Below are 23,612 nucleotides of genomic sequence, written 5' to 3'. Positions count from 1 at the left end.
ATGAAATTCCAGAAGATCTATAAAATCCTAGAATGCAAGGCCTGCTATTCAATTCTGATACATAAAAGGTTCTTAGTCAAGGTTGATTGTTGTCATCAATTACTATTTCATTTATTAAAAATATAAGGAAGAAAGACATAATTCTCCCCAACTTATCAGAATTCTATTTACATTGTAAAAAGAATTGTATTAGGTTTATCATGCATCATTTTTAGAGAATATTATTTATTTGGATTTTCTAAACTTAAATGACTCATCGATTTCTGTGTTGCTGTTTTAAAAAATATATATTCCACTCACTATCATATTTGTTAAAAGTCTACAGCCACATATTCTAAAAACATTCTTACAGCACTAACAATACTGTATTTATCACTATATAATTTCACAATAATGCTCTTTGCTGCTACACAGATCTTGAAGCCTAAGAAGATGGAAAGAAAAAAGAGTGGCAGTTTCAGTAGGATGAGGGAGGAAGATGAATGAGTTCTGTTGAGACAGGTTCAGCTTGAGGTACTATCAGGACATTGGGACTGGGGGGTCTATAGTTTAAGAAGAGGGTCAGGGGTGGAGATATTGGAAATTCCTCACAGGGAGGTGGCAGTTAAATCATGGTTAGACACTAATGTTTCAGAGGGAAAACAAAAGAATGAGCCTAACTTTAGCCCTTGGCATAATTGCAAGAAAGATTGAAAGGCTGCCTCCATATTGCTACCTATTTGCAATTATGTCTTGATGATATGTTTTAGGGGCCATAATAAAATGCCCATTTTCTAACTGATTATTATTCTATTAAATGGAGTATAAATAGACAGAGATGGATATTTTAAAGTTATTTATATATTTAAGTTTATATATATATATATTTATATATAAACTCAGTTGTGTCCGACTCTTTGTAACCCTATGGACTGTAGCCCTACCGGGCTCCTCCATCCTTGGGATTTGCCACGCAAGAATACTGGAGTGGGTAGACATTTCCTTCTCCAGGTGATTTTCCTGATGCAGGGATCGAACTCCTGTCTCCCGCTTTGCAGGCAAACCATCTGAGCCAACAGGGAATCCTTTATATACATAAATATATATTTAAGTTTATATAAAATAAATATACTTGTCACCAGCAAAACCCCACTGGAATCCCCAAGAAAAACAAGATGGAATCTAGGTGATACTGTCTAACCTGTTCTTTAACTTAAGCTAGCTTAGCCTAGCTTCACTTGCCTATGGAGGGCCACAGACGAAGAGCTTGCATCTGGCACACGCGATAGGAGTGCACAGCCCAGAACCACTGTGCATGATGGTGGCAGGGCTTGTGCAGAGACACCAAGTGAGCACCGCAATCTGAAACAGCACAGCTGTGCCTTCCTAATGAGAACTCTACCCCTACCTCTCCTCTCCTCTCTTCAGTGTCAGGACCCTATAAAACTGCCTTGCCCACCGGGAGAGCTGTGCTCTGGAGCAGGAGCCCTTACCTCCCCATGCTCTGATCAAAGAATACAATTTCCCTTTGCTTCTGACTCTAACTTTCAATCTTATTCTGTGGGCCTATAGCACACAGAGCAGGAGGATCCTAGCTGGGGCCTGACTCCAGAGGGTGGATAACATATACATGTTTATATAAATTTTTCTCCTTTGACTTGTGCAGGAAAAGATTGCTCACTCCCAGTGCCTTGTTGCAGGGCAGGGATAAAAGAGGGTGGGAGGGAAAAGCTAGGAGAAGAGAGGTTCGGGAGCTTTGTTTGCAAAGTCACGTACAGAGAACAGTGGGGGAAGGTGGCATAGGGAAAAGGGGGTTATCACTCACCAGAGCCTCGTGGATAGAAGGCTGAGAAAAAAAACAATTGGATTTGGCCTCAAAGATGTCCTTGGTGGCTCTGCAGTGTTTGTGGAGGTGGGGGCTTGCTTTGGAAGGCTGAGGGGTGAAGGTGGTGAAGGCTGACTTGGAGGGAACCCTCTCTGGAGAAACCTGGAGGCTTAGGGTAGGAGAGAAATTGAAGTTATCACTTGAGAAGAGAAACAGACCCAAGGGAAGCTCTTCCAGCCTGAGAGACACCTGGCACATTTGTAAGCAGGAGTGAGCCAGGGGCGACCTGCAGGAAGACATGAGGAGGAGGGACAGGAAGTCCTTGGTGGAGATTCCATGTGAAGAAGGAAAGGCAGCGTCAAGAACACCAGTAGAAAGGGCGGTCTCGGAGGAAAGGAGGGGAGGAAACAGGCAGGAAAAAAGAAAAGAAGGAACGAAAGAAACATTTTGAGATACAAAGGGGGCCATAGGTGAGGTTATCTATCAGCTAAATGAGAGAAAGGAAATCCAGGCATAGTTTTAAGGGAAGGAGAGCTGGTAGGAAGAAAGTGGCTGTTGGGGAAGAGGTTGCCTTAGGAGTCCTGTGGATTCTTCCATCATAGGCCTGTTGTTTGCTCCCTACCTGTCACTCCCAGTGCCCATGCCCCCATTCAGACCATACCATCCTCTGGCACCACACTCCCCTCTGGTTGCAATCCACTCAGCAGCCACTCCTGTTTAATCCTCAATGCACAGCTCAGAGCAGAGCATCTTCTCTGTCTACCAGGTTAAATCCAACCCCATTTCAGCCTTCAAGGTCTCCATGACACAACCCAACAGGCCTTCCTCTTACCGTTAATCTATACTCTAGCCCTATGGGCACTCTGTTGCAGAAGCCTTTGCTCATTGGTCTAGACATTTCCCCAAAGCCAAGTCCTTCCATGAAACTTTTTTCCAGCCCCTAATCCTAGTCCCAGCCCCAGCCCCCAGATTTGTATGCCATTCTTTTCTTTGATTACAAATTGTAATGCTCTTAGAGCAAACTTTGAGCTTTTCTCTTATGGTATAATTATTTTTGTAGTTTATCTCATCCCTGTGTTAGATCGTACACCCCTGAGGGGTCAGAGTTTGTTTATTCTTTGTATTCCCCAGAATGCAGAGTCTGTTATGTAATAAGCATTTCTATTGTCTTTGTTCATTGAATGCCTAGTACATATTGGCCCTGAGCTAAGTGCTTTATAAGGATGATCTCATGTTAAATCCCTGAGAGGAATAATCTGCCCAAGGTCAAACAGCTGGTAAGTGACCAAGCCAGGATTTGAACCCAGTGTTCTTGACCTCCCAGGACTCATGCTTGAAACTCTAGCTACATTGCCCCCTAATACTTTTAAATCATGTCCACATTTCAAAGCTTACATTTTAGGAGTGTGCAAATTTGGATGTGTGATACTAGACAATCCCCCTGGTAGTATTCCAACATTTATGGTAAATTTCAGCCTTGCTCTTGGTTTGTAAGTCCTCTTCACAAGCCCTCACCTTGTAGGAGAAACATCTCTCCACCAGCACCTGTCCGTTGCTGTCAAGCCTCTGGCTCCAGCTACTCCACATAACATTAACCACAAGTCAAACCTTTCTGCAAAGCAGTCAACATTGGAGTTGCCCAGTTTCAGATTTCACAGGGACATTTTCTAAATGCAACTGTTTGCAAACCTCTGACTCATCTTGGTTCCCAGAATAGATTCAAGGCTGAGATCTCTTAGGTTGAATGATGAAACCCTGCGAGCAAAGGAAAACCTGTGTCAGGAGAACAAGTTCACTACGTAGAGAAAAATAAAGTTAGATTACTACTTTGTACCACGTAGAATGGTGGACTCCAGATGGAATGAAGTCCTAAATGTAAATGCTAAAACTACTACTAATAGAACAAAATCCAAGAGACTGTCATTGTAATATTGCATAATGTGTGTGCGTGCCTGCTCAGGCGTGTCTGACTTTTTGCAACCCCATGGACTGTAGCCTGCTAGGCTCCTCTGTCCATGGGATTTTCCAGGCAAGAATACTGGAGTAGATTGCCATTTCCTTCTCCAAGAGGTTGTAATGTGTGTGCCTGAGTGCTAAGTCACTTCAGTCGTGTCCAACTTTTTGCAACCCTATGGACTGTTGCCCTCCAGGCTCTGCTGTCCATGGATTCTCCAGGCAAGAATACTTGAATGGGTAGCCATGCTCTCTCCTCCAGGGGATCTTCCCAACCTAGGGATCAAACTTGAGGTTCTTCTGTCTCCCGCATTGGCAGGCAGATTCTTTACCACTAGCGCCACTTGGGAAGCCCAGAGAATCTTAATAGAAGAGGCCAGAAAATTTCTTGACCTCATCAAAATAAGGCTATCTGGTCAGTGAGATAGCAGACAGCAGACAGCAGATAGATTCATGTGGGGAGCAGATTTTGTGTTGTTAAAACTGACAAGGCATTAATATGTATATATATGATGAACTCATACAAACTGATCCAAAAAAAAGACATGAGATCCAGTATAAAATCAAGAAGGGATGCTTTACCTTGGTGCCAGGAACATAATAGGCACTCAGGGTAATTTTTGGTTGAATAAATGAATGACTAACAAAAAGACACAAAAATGCTCAGATTTACTAGTAGTCAGATAAATGCAAATTAAAGCTATGATATTACACCATCTTACATCCCTCTGAAAGGCAGCTATTAGAGAGATGTGATGCTATTGATGCAATGATGAAAGGGAAAGACACTCAGTTGTGTCCAACTCTTTGCGACCCCATGGACTATAAAGTCCATGGAATTCTCCAGGCCAGAATATTGGAGTGGGTAGCCTTTCCCTTCTCCAGGGGATCTTCCCAACCCAGGGATCAAACCCAGGTCTCCCACATTGCAGGTGGATTCTTTACCAGCTGAGCCACCAGGGAAGCCCAGTGGCTATGGTAAACAGGGACAAATAATCTGAAGAACAATCTGGAAGAATTTTGTGAAATTACGTATATGTATACCCCCAGGACCCAGCAATCCCACTCCTGAGCATGTATGGCCCAGAGAAACTTTGGACAAGACTGCAAGGGGACACATGTGTTATTTGGGGTAATGGTAAGTTCAAGGCCACCTAGCTGCCCATCATGGGCAAATAGTAAGTAAAACATAGTGGATGCTAATAAATGCTATGAAATCATTAGGACAGTGAACTTGATGTATACAGCAATGTAATTAAATCTTAAATACATATTAGTGACTAAAATGTAGGAAGTGATAATATTTCTAGTACAATAACATTTATGTACATTGAAAATACATATATGCTCTCATAATAACAGTCTTTAGGTTTAAAAGTGTAGGCTTAAGGCCAATTCTTTTTTAATAATTTTATTGAAGTGTAGTTGATTTACAGTGTTGTGTTAATTTCTGTTGTACAGCAAAATATTCAGTTATACATATTCTTTTCCACTATGGTTTATCATAGGATATTGAGTATAGTTTCCTGTGTAGGACCTTGTTGTTCATCTGCTAAGGCCAGTTCTTAAACATTAAAGGGACTATCTCTGTTGGGTGAAAGGGTAGGAATGGGCTTTGGAATAAAGGGGAATAAATGAGTAAATAACCAGAGAAGGGCCTTCACAGACCAATGAGAAGCATAGCTCTGAACGAGGATTTCTCAAACTTGAGTGAGTGGAGAAAGCACTGGCGATGTTGCTAAGTGCGGATTCCTATTCAGCAAGTCTGGGATTCTGCCTTTGCAACAAGCTGCCAATTGATAATGATGCTGCTGGTGTGTAGACTTCACTTGAAGCAGCAAAGAGACTACGGAGTAAGGTTAATTCAGAAGCTTTAAGGAGGAAGAGAGGCGATCAGGAAGGGAAAAACAGAAACCATTAAGTGTGGTGTGGGGGCACCCAGGCTTCCCAGGCAGCTCAGACGGTAAACAATCTGCCCACAATTGCAGAAGACCCAGGTTTGATCCCTGGGTTGGGAAGATCCCCTAGAGAAGGAAATGGCTACCAAGAAAGAGGAGCCTGGCAGGCTACAGTCCATAGGGTCACAAAGACACAACTGAGCTACTAACATTTTCACTTTCACTGGGGGCTCCCAGAGCAGGGTAGTAGGGCCAGAACACAAAAAGAGGAAGAGCCAGTAGGCACTCTCTGCCACTTCTAATCAGTCATGTCAGGCCATGCCACACACGCCGACCCTCCACCCAAGTGGGAACAATTCAAATAATTGTAGTAGGGAATGAAAGATGCTGACTCCCACCAGGTGCCAACTGTTAAGGAAGTAAATATAGATCAGAATCTTCCTCAGCCTCCCCCTCCAAAGCCATGTCTGCACCACCAGCCCAGCAGAACTGCTGTCAGTTATTCTCAGTTCTGGAATCTCCAGTGAGAGATTCACCGTTAGATCATCCATCACTCACCATGTTATCTTCTTTGATTACTTGTTAATGGTGTGTCTCCCACACTAGAGAATAGGCTCATGAGCAGGGAATGTATAGACTTTTCCCTAAGGAGTCCTACAGAGTGCCTAAAGTCCTACATAGTCAGGCCTCAAACTATATATTTATTGAATGAATGAATATCAGAAACAGTGAAACATCAAGAATGTATCACCAAAATATAACAGATGAATGTCCTGAAAAAAAGTTTTTAAAGAATTAACAGTTATATTCTTGGGAGAGAGTGAAGTAGATTAGAAAAGGGTGTGTGTGTGTGTGTGTGTGTGTGTGTGTGTGTGAAAGTGAAGTAGATTAGAAAAGGGTGTGTGTGTGTGTGTGTGTGTGTGTGTGTGTGTGTGGCTCACTCGTGTTTGACTCTGCGATTCCATGGACTATAGCCTGCCAGGTTTCTCTGTCCATAGGGATTCTCCAGGCAAAAATACTGGAATGAGTTGCTATGCCCTCTTCCAGGGGATCTTCCCAACCCAGGGATTGAACCCAGGTCTCCTGCATTGCAGGCGGATTCTTTACTGCCTGAGCCCCCAGGGAAGCTCTAGAAAAGAATATACCTAAGCAAAACCATGATTAGGGCAAAGTTTGAAGCGACCATTATCCGGTTTCTTGTCTTCTTCCTCTTTTCAGTATTCTTCTCTAACTGCCTCCTGGTCCCACCCAACCATGGCACTGTTCATGTACTGGTATCTGATAAAATGTGTCAAAAAGAAAGTTGATGGGTCATCGATACCCGACAGTGGATTTGCTTGATATTTTAAAATCTAGAGGGAGAACAAACTAAAGGAATAAATTTTTCAAGGAAGAATTGTGTACACTGGGCACCTGCCTAGGAGGGGTAGTGAGGGAAGTGGGGCTTCTCCAGCCCTCCTCATCAAAATATGCAGAACCGCCTGCCCTAGGAAGCAGATCCTCCCACAGCACGAGGAAGTCTGCTCAGTGCTATGTGACAGCCCGGGTGGGAGGAGGGTTTGGGGAGCTGCTGGCCTTAGACTATGACATACATACTTAGATATGTATGGAGGAGTTGCTCTGCTGTGTACCTGAAACTATTACAACATTGCTAATTGGCTATACTCCAATAAAATAAAAAGTTGAAAAAAAGAAAGTCCTATGTTTTTGCTCATGCACCAGGAAAAAAATGGGCTAAGTCACAAAGAAATACAACAGACCGAAATCATTTCTTAAATGGCCAAAGTCACCAATAATAAAAAAATTAAAACAAGATACCAATTTTTGTCTATTATATTGGCAAAGATTTCTGAAAGACAAAACCAATACTGGCAAAAATGTTTAAAAAAAAATCTACAGATTCAACTTGTGAAAGTGGGAAAAGATACAAACTTTCTGAAGGGCAATTTGGGTATACAAAGCCTTAAAAAAAAAGCCAGAATAAATAAGGAAATGTGTGTGTGTGTGTGTGTGTGTGCATGAACTTTGACAAAACAATTCAATTTAGGGGAATTTTGAGTGAGTAGAGATCAGAGATGGTGCTAAACATCCTATAATGCACCAGCAGCCCCTCAAAACAAAAAATAACCATGTCCAAAACATCAGTTGGGCTGAGGTTGAAAAACTGCCTTATGACATGTGATGCAAGAGAAGGCAGGGAGGAAGTACAATGCCTTTTATAATCTCGTCTTAGAAACCGCACTTTGCCACTTCTGACACATTTTATTCATTAGAAGTAAGCAGGTAGGGACATCTCTGGTGGTTAAGAACCCTCCTTCCAATGCAGGAGACACAGGTTCCATCCCTGGTTGGGGAACTAAGATCCCACAGAATTAAGCCCACAAACCACAACTAGAGAGCCCACATACTGCAACTATTGAGACCACACAGTCAAAAAAAAAAAAAAAGGTAAGCAGCTAAGTACAGCCCACCTTCAAGAAGAGAGCTTAACTCCTCCAAATTTCCTTTGCAGGAAAGAAAATCAAATAATGTGTGGACATAGTGTAAGACCAGCATAGCCTGTCCTTCAGATACAAGTTATATATGTTGATCTCACCTGCAAAACACACTCACCCCCTTTCAGACACACCCACTTTTAGTCCAAGCTGGCAATGGTTATTCCAATCCAGTTCTTCAAAAAAACTTTGCAGGTCTCCTATGAATCTTATTCCGTCCACATCATTATTCAAGAGCCAAATCCGCAAATCTCTCTACAATAAGCCCTTCTCAACCTTGAGAGTCTGCTGAAGAACAACATTCTTCAATTTCTTAGATGCTTCATTGTTTGATTAAAACTGTGAGGCACACTAAAAATTTAATTAGAATTTTGTCTGCCTAAATGTCCTCTGAAGCGTCATCTTTGATCTTTATGAGATCTTAACAAGGGATTTGACTTAACATCCTTGGATTTATCTTTAGACCATGTTTTCCTAGCTGTGTCCTTTATGTGTCCTTTTGGATTTAATCTTTGCTACAAATCATTTCTTAATTTAAAGATCACTTGTCATGTGAGAGGCCAGGAGTTTTCAAAACCATGAAGTCCTGATTGCTTTTAACTGTCCTTTTGGCTTAATTTGCATTTTACTATAAGTAGCAAGAGAGCAGGCAATACCTTCAACACTCTGCATAAAAAATTCCTAAGACATCACCATTCATCAGGTGCTATTCTACTTTCCATGTTACTTCAGGTGACAGTGTGGATAAGCCTCCTGCTATTGTGGGGTGCCATTGCCTTCTCCAATTGCATTACAAGGGGTTTCCCAGGTGACTCAGTAGCAGAGTATCCACCTGCCAAGCAGGAGACACAGGTCTGATCCTTGGGTCAGGAAGATCCCCTGGAGAAGGAAATGGCAACCCACTTCATTATTCTTGCCTGGGAAATTCCTTGGACAGAGAAGCCTGGTGGGCTACAGTCCATGGGGTCACATAGAGTCAGACACAACTTGGTGATTAAACCACCACTGCAGAAAAAGGAGACCAATTCTCCCAATTTCCAATTGCATTTGCCTCATTTTCCTGCTAGTCTTCACCCACAGCCTCCTCAAAGTATGTGGGGCTTCTGCTAACCATTTCTTCAAAATTCTTTAGCTTGTACCTATTTCTCAATTCTTCTCCCTTCCACATTTTACATTCTTGTTATAGCATCCTACTTCCAAGGACAAAAATCTATTAGTTATCTGTTGCTGCATAACAAATAATCCCTAAGTTTATCGGTTAAAAACAACAAGCATTAGAGTCATTTTTATGGGTTAGGAATTCAGAAACCTCTTGACTGGGTGATTCTGGCTCAGTATCTCTCGGATGGTTGCAGTCAGGGTGTCAGAAGGGGTTGCAGTTGCATCTGAAGGCTTTAATGGGGCTGGAGGATCACAAGACGGCTATTTGCAAAAGGCTTCATTTCCTTGCCATGCGGGCCTTTCCTCACAACATGGTAGCTAGTTTATCCTAGAGCAAATGACTCAAGGGAGAACAAGGAGAAAGCCACAATGTCTTTTATGATTTAGTCTCAGAAGTGACAATTTATCACTTCTCCCACATTCTATTCCTTAAAATCAAGTCTACACAGCCCACACTCAAGGGAAAAGAAATTAGACAATGTATTTTGAAGAGAGGGTATCAAATAATTTGTGGACCTTTTTTGAAACAGACACAATCCTGCCAAATCAGAGAGTCCTTGGGATTTTTCTATAAAAATCTCATGTCTTAGAGCTGATGAACTGAGAGAAAGAAAAGAAATGATCCTTTAATTTGCTGAATTAAAATACCTTTTGTTGCTAAGGCTGATGAAGCCAGGCAATGATTTATGAGCAAGGTTTTACATTTTTTTGTGTGTGTATATGACACTTGATTACTATTGTGCTTTCATCATCAAAATGCATGATCTCGGTCTTCTTTCTTGCCTTTGTATAAAGCCAAAAGAGAGACATTGGCTACTTTGACAACCTTAAAGCGGACTCCAGGAATGTCACCAACAGCATGACCTTTGTGACAAAATCCAGCAACCAGAACTTCATCATTTTCCTCAATAAAATTCAAACAACCATCATTGGGTACAAAAGGAGTGTTTTTTGTGTGTGTGTGTGTGTTTTTTTTTTTTTTTTTGCCATTCATGATTAGCTGAACCCTGGCACACTTCCTGATGGCAGAATTTGGCTGTTTGGTTTCAACCCCTACTTTTTCCAGCACAGTTCCCTTGGCACCACCAAAAGAGTTGGCCTTCAGGGTTGTGCCCAAATGGGCTTTCTTGTACTGTTTATCATGCTACTTCTGGACTTGTTGGTGGCTACAGAGCTTCCTGGCAGTATGAAGACCACGACACTTACCCGCCCTGCTGGTGCCATGGGCCTGAGCGAAAGAGCTACACTTCTTTATGTATTCTGGGATGCTGAAATTATCTTGTAATAAAGAATTACTAAGAGCCAGAGAAAGACAGAGATCAGGGTTGAAGGAAAGGAGACTGAGAGCAAAGGAGTGAGAGGGAACCTTTAATGTTGTTGGAAATATTCTGTATTTTGATGGTGGTGGTGATGGTCACATGATTTCATATGTTGTTAAATATAGAAGAATTATACAGTTAACACAAATGACTTTTATTATATGTAAACTGTATCTTCATAAAGCAAATTTTTAAAAAAATTTATAATACCATTTGAATTCACAGCTTTGCAAAGTCTCTTATGTGAAGGCAGAGTAATGATGGGAAGCAGTGAGGCCCTAAATGCTAAACTGTGACCATATGGGAATGTTCAGATGGCTTCACGTTCCCTCACCTCCCAACCCTATGAAAATATGTTCCTCGGATCTCCTGTTGCAGGGAGTACAAGTGACTGATGGACCCAGCTGCTACCCCTCAGGATCTTTCACCCTCTCACCAAGGTCGTGCTCTCTTTGGCTGCTCCCAGCCAATGACTGAGCATGCTGACCTACCAAGGCAGGCCTATTTTAGCAAAATGTGAGACGCCTCCTCTTGTCAGTCTTGACTTGAGGTCTTCCCATTGGCCTGGCCAAACCTTTACTTGAATTGTGCCGGGGTCAAAATTCTTCCTACTCAAGTCTTCTTTTTCCTTCCCTCTTTGGATTTCCCTGGTGGCTCAGACGGTAAAGCGTCTGCCTACAATGCGGGAGACCTGGGTTCAATCCCTGGGTCAGGAAGATCTCCTGGACAAAGAAATGACAATCCACTCCAGTATTCTTGCCTGGAAAATCCCATGGATGGAGGAACCTGGTGGGCTATACAGTTCATGGGGTCGCAAAGAGTCGGACACGAATGAGCGACACTCACTCACTCACTTCCTTCCACAGGGAACACAGATGCATCAGAATCTAAAGACTCCCTATGTTCTCCTGCTCCCAACCCCAGTAAATCTCTCAAATGTCTAATGCCATTTTGTCATTTGCTCCTTGGTAGATCCCATGGACAAGGCTTTAAGCAAACCTGGGAGATAGTGAAGGACAGGGAAGCCTGGCATGCTGCAGTCCACGGAGTCACAAAGAGTCAGACACGATTTGGTGACTGAACAGCAATAAAGACCCAAATGAATGCAGCCTTCCTTGTCAGAAAATTTATCCCTACTCCCCTCTGCGGTGAGGTTTTTCCCACATTGCATGAAGACTCCTAAACTGGTTTTTGTGGAAATAACCCAGAAGGAGGTTGGGGTAGACAATTCTTTTTATTCTTCACCCCTAACACCTTCCCCCCACCCCCGGCCACTGACTTGAATCCTACCATCAGTAGGAGACAGTTTATCCCAGCTCACAAAAGCCAATCATTAAATTTTCAAGAATTTAGTGAGCTGGTTGTTAAACACAGTCATCATTAAGACTTAAGGGGACTGCTGTGGTGGTCCAGTGGTTAAGAATCTACCTTGCAATGCAAGGGACTTGGGTTCTATCCCTGGTCAGGGAACGAAGATTCCCACATTGGGCAGAGCAGCTAAGCTCACATGTCATAACTAGGGAGTTCATGGGCCAAGATGAAAGTTCTGCATGATGCAACAAAGATCCCACGTGCTGCAACTAAGACCCGACGCAGCCAAAAATTAAATAAATTTTAAAAACTTAAATACACTTACAATAAAAATAAATTATATTAAAGCCAAATGGAATAAAATGCAAAAATTCATTATTTCCTGGCTATTGACCCCTTCTTTGTTAGTATCTGCACTCCTGAGGTTATTTACATCAATTACACTTGGGAGTTGGAAATAACATATAATGACGTGCTACACACACTACTCTTGATTTTGGAGGCCAGGTTTAGATGTGCTGTTTCAGCTCATTTCTTTAGTAATCTGAGAGGCTGCCAGCTTGGAGGGTGGCCTGAAGTGAGAGGAGGCTTTCAGATGGTCCAGAAATCTCTGCCCTCTGACCCAGAGAAGCCAGAATGCTTGAAGCACCTGTGGCACAGAGAGCTGCTGAATGGAGCTTTGGCATGGCCAGAAAGACAAATCAGAGCTCAGGCTCCCAGGGCTTTGCAGCTGAGCTGTGAGCTCTGTGGCACGTAACCACTCGCCTTTAGAAGAACCAATCTCAGCTTGTTGCTTGGCACCGGCTCATACAGCAGCCTGATCATGAGACCTTAGGTAACCAAGCGACTGGTGCTCATCGTCAACTGGGGGTCATCTGATCCCCTAAGCCATAAAGTCAGCTAACATTTAGTGCGTGCGCACTGTGTGCCAGGCTCTGCTCTAAGCACTTTACTGCTAACATTCCTTTTAATCCCCATCCCAATTCTGGGAGATGGTACTGTTATTATTGCTACCATCCCTATGTTAGACGAGAACACTGAAGCAGAGACGGGATAAGCAATTTGCCCCATAGTCATACAGCTAATAAGGAATGAGCTGGATTTGAATTGAGGCTCTCCAGCTCCAAAGTCCACAGATTTAATTACCAAATTATCTTGCTTCTCATAATCAGGTGACAGTTTTCTATTTAGGACTGGGTTTGACCAGAAATTGAAGACACGGTGTGCCTACTCCTACCATACTGCCATCTTCCTCAGCCTATATGCCTCACCTGGGGATGTTCTTTAAGTCCGGGGAATGAAACAGACAGCCTCCACAATATGATGGCAGCAGCCACAAGTGGACTGCCTTGATACTCTAGCCCAACTCAAGGGTGGCCCTGAAGAACAGCTGAGAAGAGGAATTTTCGAGCAGACAGAAACGTAAGCGTTTCATCCTGTTGACCAGTTTGTCTGAAAGGAGAAATGGCCTGAGGAGCATGTGTCACCAATTAATGGTCGGCAGCTGATGGCTTAGCTTAGAAGCCAGAGACTTGGAATGATCATGAATGCAGGGCTGGTGACAAGGAGGTTTGGGAGAAGAGGTATACGGGGGATTGCACAGAATGGATCAGAGTATGAGGGGATTTGGTTCTTTGTGAATATGCACCCAAAGTACTCCACTATAGAGGAAGCACTCAATAATCAAGGGAAAAATCTAGCCTCTGCATGCCAGCCCCCTCTTTCTCCAGGAGCACCAATGTTGCCCAGAGATGTCATAAGCAAAGTGGGCATGGAGGCAGAAATTCGGGCTCTGGATGCAATATCTTAAATCCTATTCACTAAGGTTGATCTCGGAGAAGGTGATGGCACCCCACTCCAGTACTCTTGCCTGGAGAATCCCATGGATGGAGGAGCCCGGTAGGCTGCAGTCCAGGGGGTCGCTAAGAGTCGGACATGACTGAGAGACTTCACTTTCACTTTTCACTTTCATGCATTGGAGAAGGAAATGGCAACCCACTCCAGTGTTCTTGCCTGGAGAATCCCAGAGACAGGGGAGCCTGGTGGGCTGCCGTCTATGGGGTCGCACGAGTCGGACATGACTGAAGCGACTTAGCAGCAGCAGCAGCAAGGTTGATCTAGCTACAGCTTCTGCAGAATAGTTGTCTGGCAATTAAAACCAAACTTGAGTCCCTGATATAAATTAGGCTTGAATGTAACAAAGCCAAGAACAATGTGTCCAAGGAAATAAGTGAATTCTCTCCAGACCACCCCCAACACCTCCTCCACTCAACACGTGAAAGTCAGAATTATGGGACTGAATGCCAAAATCCTGCCCCAGCTTGCCTAGTACAACTGGATGCCTCCTCCTCTGGGCTTGCAGGCTGAGCAGCTCTCCCTTCGTGGCTCCTATGGGCTATGATGTGGGAATGTATGATGAGCTGAAACATCAAGGGAGTCTGGGAAAAGTGGCCTTGCTAGAAAAGCAACTAATTCTGGAATTGGATTTGCTTTCCTGATTAACAAACTTCTGCCCACACCAACATTCACAGACTTCCTGAATGCTTATTCACCACTGTGGTATCCCACTCAACACTGAAACTCATTTCACAGCAATAGGCTGACACTATGGGCTCACTGCTTCTCTCATGTACTCCATCACCCTAACATGTCTGGACACATAAAGACTCATTTACAGCTACAGGTTATTGAAATGGGACCATGACAGTCCCAGAGGATGAAAGGTCATCCATCAGCCAGAGATTTTGGATTTGAAGACACATACAGTAACTGATAAAACTTTGGGAACCAATATCCTTTTTGCATTTTGGTTTTTTTTGACCACACCACGTGGCTTGCAGGAGATCCCCAACCGGGGATCGAACTCAAGCCCCCTGTATTGGAAGTGTGGAGTCAACCACCATTAGACCACCAGGAACTCCCCAGTATCCTTTTAATAAACTCCTTTTGATTAAATAATCTAGAGAGAAAGATCTAGAAAGATGCATTCCAATAACTAAAGAGTGGTTATTGCAGACTCTACAGAAATTCTTTGTATTTTTTAATGTTCTTTTTGCTAGTCTATATTTCCTAACTTTCCTAACATAAGCATTAACATTTTTAATAAAAATATTTTAAAATTTAATTTTAAAATGTTATTTTGAGTTTCCATTAAAGTTTATGATCCATGACCTTATGAGTACACATTTATTATCAAGACTAACATGACAAAAAATGGGGAAAAATTCTCAGTAAGCTGAATTCAAATGAAAGAAGATAATATTGTAAAGAAAGAGTAAAGGAGGTATTCATTGAAAGCAGGGAAAATAATACTCTGGAAAAATGCAAGAAAGTAATTCAGCTTTTTTATTTATTTTTACAAATAGTTGACATAACTATGTAATATTGACATTACTACAAAAGTGTTAGAATACCAAATATGAATACTTATCTCATAGTTGATAAGATAAATAAAATATTGATTAACTGAAGCAGAAGACCATTCTGAAATGTTTACAAGTATTAGTTATAAATTTTATGTATGTTGCCAAGTCAAAGTTGTACATTTGTGGGGGGACATTCATCATAAATTTTGTTTAATGTTTAACAAGAGAGAAATAGCTAAGTAAATGAAAACTGTCTAATCATCTTCCCAAGATTTGTCCATGCTTGAGTGATTTTATAGGACTCTGGTTACCCTCACATTTATATTCTTTCTTCATATATATCTTCTCAAGGAACTAAAAAAAGAAAAAAGATCAGAGAAGCTAAAATTGGCAAATGAAAATTGTACAGTCTGGTCAGAACCACTACCATACCTGAATTCATAATCTCATATTCTACTGTATACCCTTATAGTACTCAACATCTGATGTTGATGACTAGACCATGCTAGATGGTGGACTTTGGAAGGTAGCTGCATATCATCAGAAATGCCTAGATTAATTCACACTCAGCTCAGCTCAGCTCAGCACAGCCTTGTACTGCTCATCTCTGCTATTAAAGGTTTGGACCTCTGTGTAGCTGAGGGAATGAAGCTGTCAGTAATGTACAGAGCAGTTAATCCAGAAGCAAATACTGGAATGTGTAAGTACCTATGCTCACGTAACAAACATATGTGTATATACACAGTGTACATAGAAATTAGGGGAGTGAAAAGAGAATAAATGCTCACATATAAATTTAAACAATGACTAAAGGATTATATATATATAAATTATATTATATATAATAATTATATATAATCATATAATATAATTATATAATAATATAATATATAATTATTTTATAAATTATATATATAATTTACCATAGTAGAGTTCCTCCTCTCTTTTAGTTAGAATCTAACTGATAAAATCAAGGATATAAGACATAAGAAAGGGAGAAAATATTCCAGGGTTTTGACATACAGGTGTTCGCATGGGACTCAGCTGTAGCCAGGGGCATCATCTCTCTTCAGTTGATGCAGCTAAAAGAGTAGCCAGTGATTCATGCTTCTTTTTGCCCAAAATTGAATTAAATGTTCATCAACAGAATGGATTAAATGAATAGGGGACAAAGCAAAATGAAAAAACAAATCTCTTGCCACTAAGAATATTCAGAAAAACTATGAGTCATCATAATATCAAGATACCCAATTATAACATATATATGTGTATATATATATATATGTGTGTATATATATATATAAATGTATACGTTCTTCCCTGGTGGCTCAGAGGTTAAAGCGTCTGCCTCCAATGCGGGAGACCTGGGTTCGATCCCTGGGTCAGGAAGATCCTCTGAAGAAGGAAATGGAAACCCACTCCAGCATTCTTGCCTGGAGAATCCCCTGGACGGAGCCTGGTAGGCTACAGTCCATGGGGTCGCAAAGAGTCGGACCCGACCCAGCGACTTCACATTCACCTTCACCTTCATATACATACAAACACACTATCTCCTTGGCAAGAATATATATTAATATGTCTGCATGAATATATATATATACACACACACATAATTATATTTAAGCTAAGAATAAGTTTGCATGTATTATATAATCATCTATAAAATTATATAATCGTAAAATATATACACATTTTTATATTATACATATAAATATACTTATGTAGGCTGTATATGCAAATGAGGCAGTTATTATAAATACATAAATATGTATGAGTACATTACTACATCTAGTAGGCCTATAGTTGATGCTCAGAGCTAAAGGACAGATTTCATTCCTAGTTCTGTAAGAGTCTTTTAGCCCATTGGTCTATGTCACACACTAGACTTTCCCCTCACATTGCCTGATTTAGCTTTGAGTCAGTCTGTATCTGAGCTTGATCAAAATACCTATTTGCCAGTGTGCTGTTGTTTAGTCGCTCAGAGGTGTCTGACTCTTTTGCGACCCCATGACTAGCCCACCAGGCTCCTCTGCCTATGGGATTTCCCAGGCAAGAATATTGGAGGGGGTTGCCATTTCCTTCTCCACCATTTGCCAGTCAGTATAAGTTACTGTTTGTTCTATCACTCTTGGAAAAAAGAAATCCAGTATCCTAGTTCCAGGAAAGACTACCATCTTGGCTGCAAGACCTCCTAAAGACTCCTCAGGCCGAGTGCACACAGAGGACGCGGGACAAACTCAGAACTCATCAGCCATGACTCAGGCCCCAGGCTGGCCTGGCTTCCTGCCGTGGTGACAGGCTGGTCTAGGGACAGAGCTCCAGGCTGCTGGCCCTCCTGCTCAACGGTCTGCTCTACCAGCCTCCCGCCCCACTCTTGTCATCTTCCAGGAGAGTCTCCACATGGGAGGCAGCAAGGGGAAGCTGCACAGGCTCACGGAGAGGGCAACGCAAAGTGAGAAAAAGACAGAAGAGCCTTCAGGGAGGCCCGGGAAGTGACCTTTTGGCCTAGTCTGCATCCTCCCGTACCCCGCATTGTTGTTCAGTTGCTCAGTCTTATCTGACTCTTTGCAGCCCCATGGACTGCAGCACACCAGGCTTGCCTGTCCATCACCATCTCCTGGAGCTTGCTCAAACTCATGTCCATTGCATCGGTGATGCCATCCAACCATCTCATCCTCTTCTCCTCCTGCCCACATGTAGCACAATAGCAGTACTGTGACTCCCAGCTCCAGTTGGTCCTGACCCCAGCATGGCTCCTTGACCTTAGAAGTGGAAGTGAGGGAGATTTAACATTCCTGGAGGCTTCAGTGTTTTAGCAGCAGCCTCTCGCCCTGCACACAGATCCCTTTCATTTGGTCCCATTAAGGCCAAACCCAGGGAAGGTGAGTCAACAGGAAGCAAACAGGCAGAATCAAAAGGGCAAAACAACAAACGCCATCTGTGGGCCCCTGTCTAGGGTAAGCACGCCCTTCCTCCAGGGCTGAGTCCTGGTGTGCGCCTGGAAAAGAAGTATTTCATCAGGGCACTGACCCCTTTCCCATTAGCAATTGTGAGCCCCTTAGCGGGTCTCTCCAAAATGACCCTTTACTCACACTCGGCATCCGGAAGCCCCTGCTCAGGATAAAATCCTTAAAGGCAACAGCTCCCTGAAGGTCTGCAAGTAACTCCTCCTGAAAGAGGGTCCACAGTTTAAAAAACAGTCAGCTGTCAGAAGTTTCATGTCATACTTGTCCTAATTAAAAGCACTGAGCCCTTTATCAAGTACCTCATTTTAAACTACTTCCTTCTCATGTGGGAATATGTGTATAAATAATGTTCAGAAATTGATGACCACAAAGGTTTTCAAAAGATACCCAACTTTCCTTTCCCTGGTCACATTTTATCAATTAGGTTATTATTGACCTAGGATGTCTAGACTCTATTTGAGATTAATAATTGTCATACTGTCATTTATAATGGAGAAGGCAATGGCACCCCACTCCAGTACTCTTGCCTGGAAAATCCCATGGATAGTCATTTATAATGTGCTATGCTGTGCTTAGTCAGTCAGTCATGTCCGACTCTTTGTGACCTCATGGACTGTAGCCCACCAGGCTCCTCTGTTCATGAGGATTCTCCAGGCAAGAATACTGGAGTGTGTTGCCATGCCCTCCTCCAGGGGACCTTCCCAACCCAGGGATCGAACCCACATCTTCTGCACTGCAGGTGGATTCTTTACCATCTGAGCCACCAAGGAAGCCCATGATTTATAATAAGAAATATGTATTTGGTCTTCTTCCCATTCTTGGCACAGAGCTCCTAAAAGCCTTGAAATTTTTTAAGTGATAAAAGCCACAGAGGTGAGTTTTTCCTTATTTATAACAAGCACCTTTCAGCCACGTCAGAGTTTATCTTAATGAGGTCTTTTTGGAAACCCCCTAGATAGCTACAAGATGGGAGAGGGTTGCCAGGGAAACTAACCATGAAATTAGAGGGTTGGCACTTTCAGCTCCAACCCCAACCTCCTGGGAGGGGAGAAGAGCTGGAATTGAATTAATCAGAAACAGCTGGTGATGTAATCAATTAAAATTGCTCAGTCATGTTTGACTCTTTGTGATCTCATGCACTGTAGCTCAACAGGCTCCTCTGTCCATGGAATTCTCCAGGCAAGAATACTAGAGTGGGTTGCCATGCCCTTCTCCAGGGGATCTTTGCAACCCAGTGACTGAACCTGGCTCTCCTGCATTGGAGGCAGATTCTTTACCGTCTAAGCCACCAGGGAAGCCCAGTATAATGAAGCCTCTGTACAAATCTAAAGAAGGGAATTTGGCAAGCTTTCGTGTTGGTAAGGATGTGAAGGTACCTGGGGAAGGTAAGGGAGCTCTGAGTCCTGCCCACATACCTTGCCCTGTGCATCTCTTCCATCTGGCTGCTTTTGAAAGTACCTCTTTATAATAAACTGGTAATCTTACTAGAGTGTAAATAAACTGTTTTCCTGAGTTCTGTGAGCTGTTCTTGCAGACGATCAAACCCAAGGAGGGGGTCATGGGAACCTTTGATTTACAGCCACTCAGCCAGAAGCATGGGTGACAACCTGGACTTGAGACTGGTATTTGCAGTGGAGGCAGTCTTAGGGTCTGAGCCTTTAAACTGTGGGATCGGATGCTGTCTTCAGGTAGGCAGTGTCAGAATTGAGTACAATCATAGGACCTGGTGTTGGAGAGTCAGAAAACTGCTCGGTGTGGGGAAAAAAAACCTCAGTACATTTACTGACCAGAATTGAGAATGGTAGAGGAAGAAATAGGAGTGTTTCCCTACTCAGTATATATCTGTAAGTTTTAGAATTAACTCCAAAGGGCATGATTAAAAAAAAAAAAAAAGATTTGATCCAGTCCCAAAATCTTCAGGGCATTCATGCATTCATTTGGTCTTTCTTCAACTTATTTGAATTTAAAATCTTGATGTAGAAGTTTTTATCATTGTAATTCAGTTCTTTAAGGCCATTTCACTTTCCAAATGAATTCAATCAAGAATAGTAAAAACTCGTATTTCCAGCAAGACAGCCATGCCCTCATGGTGACTGGCCCTAACCAGCACACAGCTGCACACATGTCTTGTGAACTGAGGTGCATAGCCAAGTTGCATCACTTAAAGTACACAAGATATTCAGTCTTCAGGTATTATAAAAGTGTGATTTACAAAAATCATTACAGAACAATTCCATTGCTTTGAGTCCTTCCTGTGTCTAAACTGCCTGATAAACAGTCTTTTACTGTAATAGTTCTATAAACCACATTTCCAAAATTTAAGTATTATTTCTTTTTCATGAGCTGACTGTAACTATTATGACAAATGTCTTTACTGGCTTTCACCACTAAGATAAATCTTTTTGTAAAATTATTTAAGTCTTTAAGAATATGTTTCTTGGGACAGTGGTTAAAAACTTCACCTTTCAATGCAGGGGGGTGAGGGTTCAATCCCTGGCCAGGGAGTTAAGATCCCACATGCCTTGGGGCCAAAAAGCCAACAAAGCAATATTGTAAAAAATTCAATAAAGATTTTAAAAATGGTCCACCTCAAAAAAAAATCTTAAAAAAAGAATATGTTTCTTAAAAGAGAACTTCTAGACACCTTAATCAAAAGTTTCATTACTATTTTTATTTTTGAATATTTAACTCATTGAGGATGTTCAGTTATTTTTGAAAGTGAACTGGAACCGTTTTATGTCATATGTTCAGTCAGTCAGTTCAGTCGCTCAGTCATGTCCAACTCTTTGCGACCCCATGGACTGCAGCATGCCAGGCTTCCCTGTCCGTCCCCAACTCCTAAAACTTAAACTCATGTTCATCAAGTCAGTGACGCCAGCCAACCATCTCATCCTCTGTCGTCCCCTTCTCCTCCTGCCTTCAATCTTTCCCAGCATCAGGGGCTTTTCCAGTGAGTCAGTTCTTTGCATCAGGTGGCCAAAGTATTGGAGTTTCAGCTTCAGCATCAGTCCTTCCAACAAATATTCAGGACTGATTTCCTTTAGGATGGACTGGTTGGATCTCCTTGCAGTCCAAGGGACTTTCAAGAGTCTTCTCCAACACCACAGTTCAAAAGCATCAATTCTTTTGCGCTCAGCTTTCTTCACAGTCCAACTCTCACATCTGTACATGACTACCAGAAAAAACATAGCTTTAACTAGATGGATGTTTGCTGGCAAAGTAATGTCTCTGCTTTGTAATACGCCGTCTAGATTGGTCATAGCTTTTCTTCCAAGGAGCAAGCAAGCGTCTTTTAATTTCATGGCTTTAGTCACCATCTGCAGTGATTTTGGAGCCCCCCAAAATAAAGTCTGTCACTGTTGCCATTGTTTCCCCATCTATTTGCCATGAAGTGATGGGATCGGATGCCATGATCCTAGTTTTCTGAATGTTGAGTTTTAAGACAGCTTTTTCACTCTCCTCTTTCACTTTCATCTAGAGGCTCTTTAGTTCTTCGCTGTCTGCCATAAGGGTGGTATCATCTGCATATCTGAGGTTATTGATATTTCTCCCAGCAGTCTTGATTCCAGCCTGGGCTTCATCCAGGCCTGGCATTTCGCATGATATACTTGCAGGATGACAATATACACTCTTGATGTACTCCCTTCCCAATTTGGAAACAGTCTATTGTTCCATGTCCAGTTCTAACTGTTGCTTCTTGACCTGCATACAGATTTCTCAGGAGGCAGGTCAGGTGGTCTGATATTCCCATCTCTTGAAGAATTTTCCAGTTTGTTGTGATCCACACAGTCAATAGTTTTGGCGTAGTCAATTAAACAGAAGTAGATGTTTTTCTGGAACTCTCTTGCTTTTTCTATGATCCAGCAGATGTTGGCAATTTGATCTCTGGTTCCTCTGCCCTTTCTAAGTCAGCTTGCACATCTGGAAGTTCTCGGTTCACATACAGTTAAAGCCTGGCTTGGAGAATTTCGAGCATTACTTTTCTAGCATGTCATGTGTTAAACTCACATAAATTTAGATAGGCAGCTCCAAAAACTGTATGACAAGAAACTCTGCCTAATATGATTTATTTTGAAGCTTATACATAAGCATCTTGGCTTCATAAATTCATGCCATGTTTCCCATTTGAAAATAAGAATTTCATACCCAGTTCCAGAAAAGACAAAATACTTTCTGCCTCAGCTTTCCAAGCAAAAGGAGGCAACTGATGAGTGACTTCTGAATGAATGAGTAGCCAAACTTTTATAGCATTTTACGTTTTTGAAATGTTTTCACAATGTTATCTGGGAGAAGTTTTGAATCTGCTGATCCAGAGAAGAGGATCACAAATATTCTCAGCAGGGTCCTGTATAAGCATTGCATCAAAATTTCCAAAATTTCAGGACTATAGTGAGGATCTTCTTCCATTAGGTACTTGCTCACAAGAGATGGGCAGGCACAAAGCTTATCTACAGTAAAACCAGAACATATCCTTGTTGTGTGTGTTTGTTGCTTTGTAACATCAAACAGTGCTTAACCTTTGTCCCTTTTCTCTCAGAGAGATCCTGCAACTCTGCTGAATGGCATAAAAGTAGTTTTTTCTTTTTTTAATCCCAATTTTAGCATTCATCCATTGCCGATTAAAAAAAAAAAGCCTCACATTTTCACTCAAAGTGAACTCATGACATTATATCCATTCTCAACTGAGATGGTCCTACCAAGTCACACCATCCTTTGAGCAACCAATTTATTCTGGACTCAAGAAAAGGAGGAGGACAATGAGTGGTTGCCCCATCTTTAGAGACATTGTGTCTACCATGAAGCTAGGAGATCTCAAGTCTTGCTTATTACCTATTCCTCATAAAATGACTTGGCTTTCTCATTGTCAAATTCAATATGCAAGTTATAAGACTTTCAGCAGCCTCTGAATTACTCCAGAGACTCTGACTTCAATATGAGGTGGCAGTTGCACTGGGTCAGATGATCAAGTCTCAGCATACACACATACCTGCTTCTGTAGCTCCTTTTTAAAATTCTCATCTTGAGCTTTACGTAAGACCTTGGGGTCAACCAAAGGCTCATCAGCTCTTTGCTTTTTCCACAACTTGGGGTTCAGATACCACGCTCCATATCTCATCTTCACCCACTTTGGTTTATGAGGTTTCTGTATAAATAACAAAATTCCCAATTTCATTAGTTTGTTTGGTTTGTCGTTTCAATAAATCTAAAATTAAACTTGTGAAAATGGTAGCATTTATTTTAATTTATGCTTACTCCATTCCAAGGCATTTTATGAAGTGTCAGTAGGCTTTGATTTTACAAACATGAAAAGTTTACTACTGAGAAAATAATGTGATAGGT

At 41.9% G+C, this 23,612-nt stretch overlaps 1 protein-coding gene and 1 pseudogene across 4 annotated transcripts in view; both read right to left on the bottom strand.

The window, feature by feature from the left end:
• Nucleotides 1-10,062: 10,062 nt before the first annotated feature.
• LOC138931550 (small ribosomal subunit protein uS12-like) lies at nt 10,063-13,189 on the bottom strand (annotated as a pseudogene).
• A 2,074-nt stretch (nt 13,190-15,263) lies between these two features.
• Nucleotides 15,264-23,612, bottom strand: part of FAM47E (family with sequence similarity 47 member E) — a 30,952-nt gene continuing 22,603 nt past the window's right edge. Inside the window, exons 6-9 of one of the 4 annotated variants that reach the window (XM_069593143.1) lie at nt 23,260-23,415; nt 18,399-18,476; nt 17,833-18,068; nt 15,264-15,660 (exon numbers count right to left, since the gene is read on the bottom strand). In XM_069593143.1, the coding sequence (XP_069449244.1) occupies nt 15,639-15,660; nt 17,833-18,068; nt 18,399-18,476; nt 23,260-23,415 (492 nt within the window). In that variant the 3' untranslated portion in view covers nt 15,264-15,638. Of the gene's footprint in view, nt 15,661-17,832; nt 18,069-18,398; nt 18,477-20,923; nt 22,721-23,259; nt 23,416-23,612 lie in introns of those variants that run through there. The other 3 variants (XM_069593144.1, XM_069593145.1, XM_069593146.1) reach the window with 3 other exon arrangements.

Source organism: Ovis canadensis, chromosome 6 (genome assembly GCF_042477335.2).
Source record: "Ovis canadensis isolate MfBH-ARS-UI-01 breed Bighorn chromosome 6, ARS-UI_OviCan_v2, whole genome shotgun sequence".
NCBI classification, from domain to species: Eukaryota; Metazoa; Chordata; class Mammalia; order Artiodactyla; family Bovidae; genus Ovis; species Ovis canadensis.
Note: the sequence above shows the minus strand (reverse complement) of the source record. Positions and strands in the feature narration are given on the sequence as shown.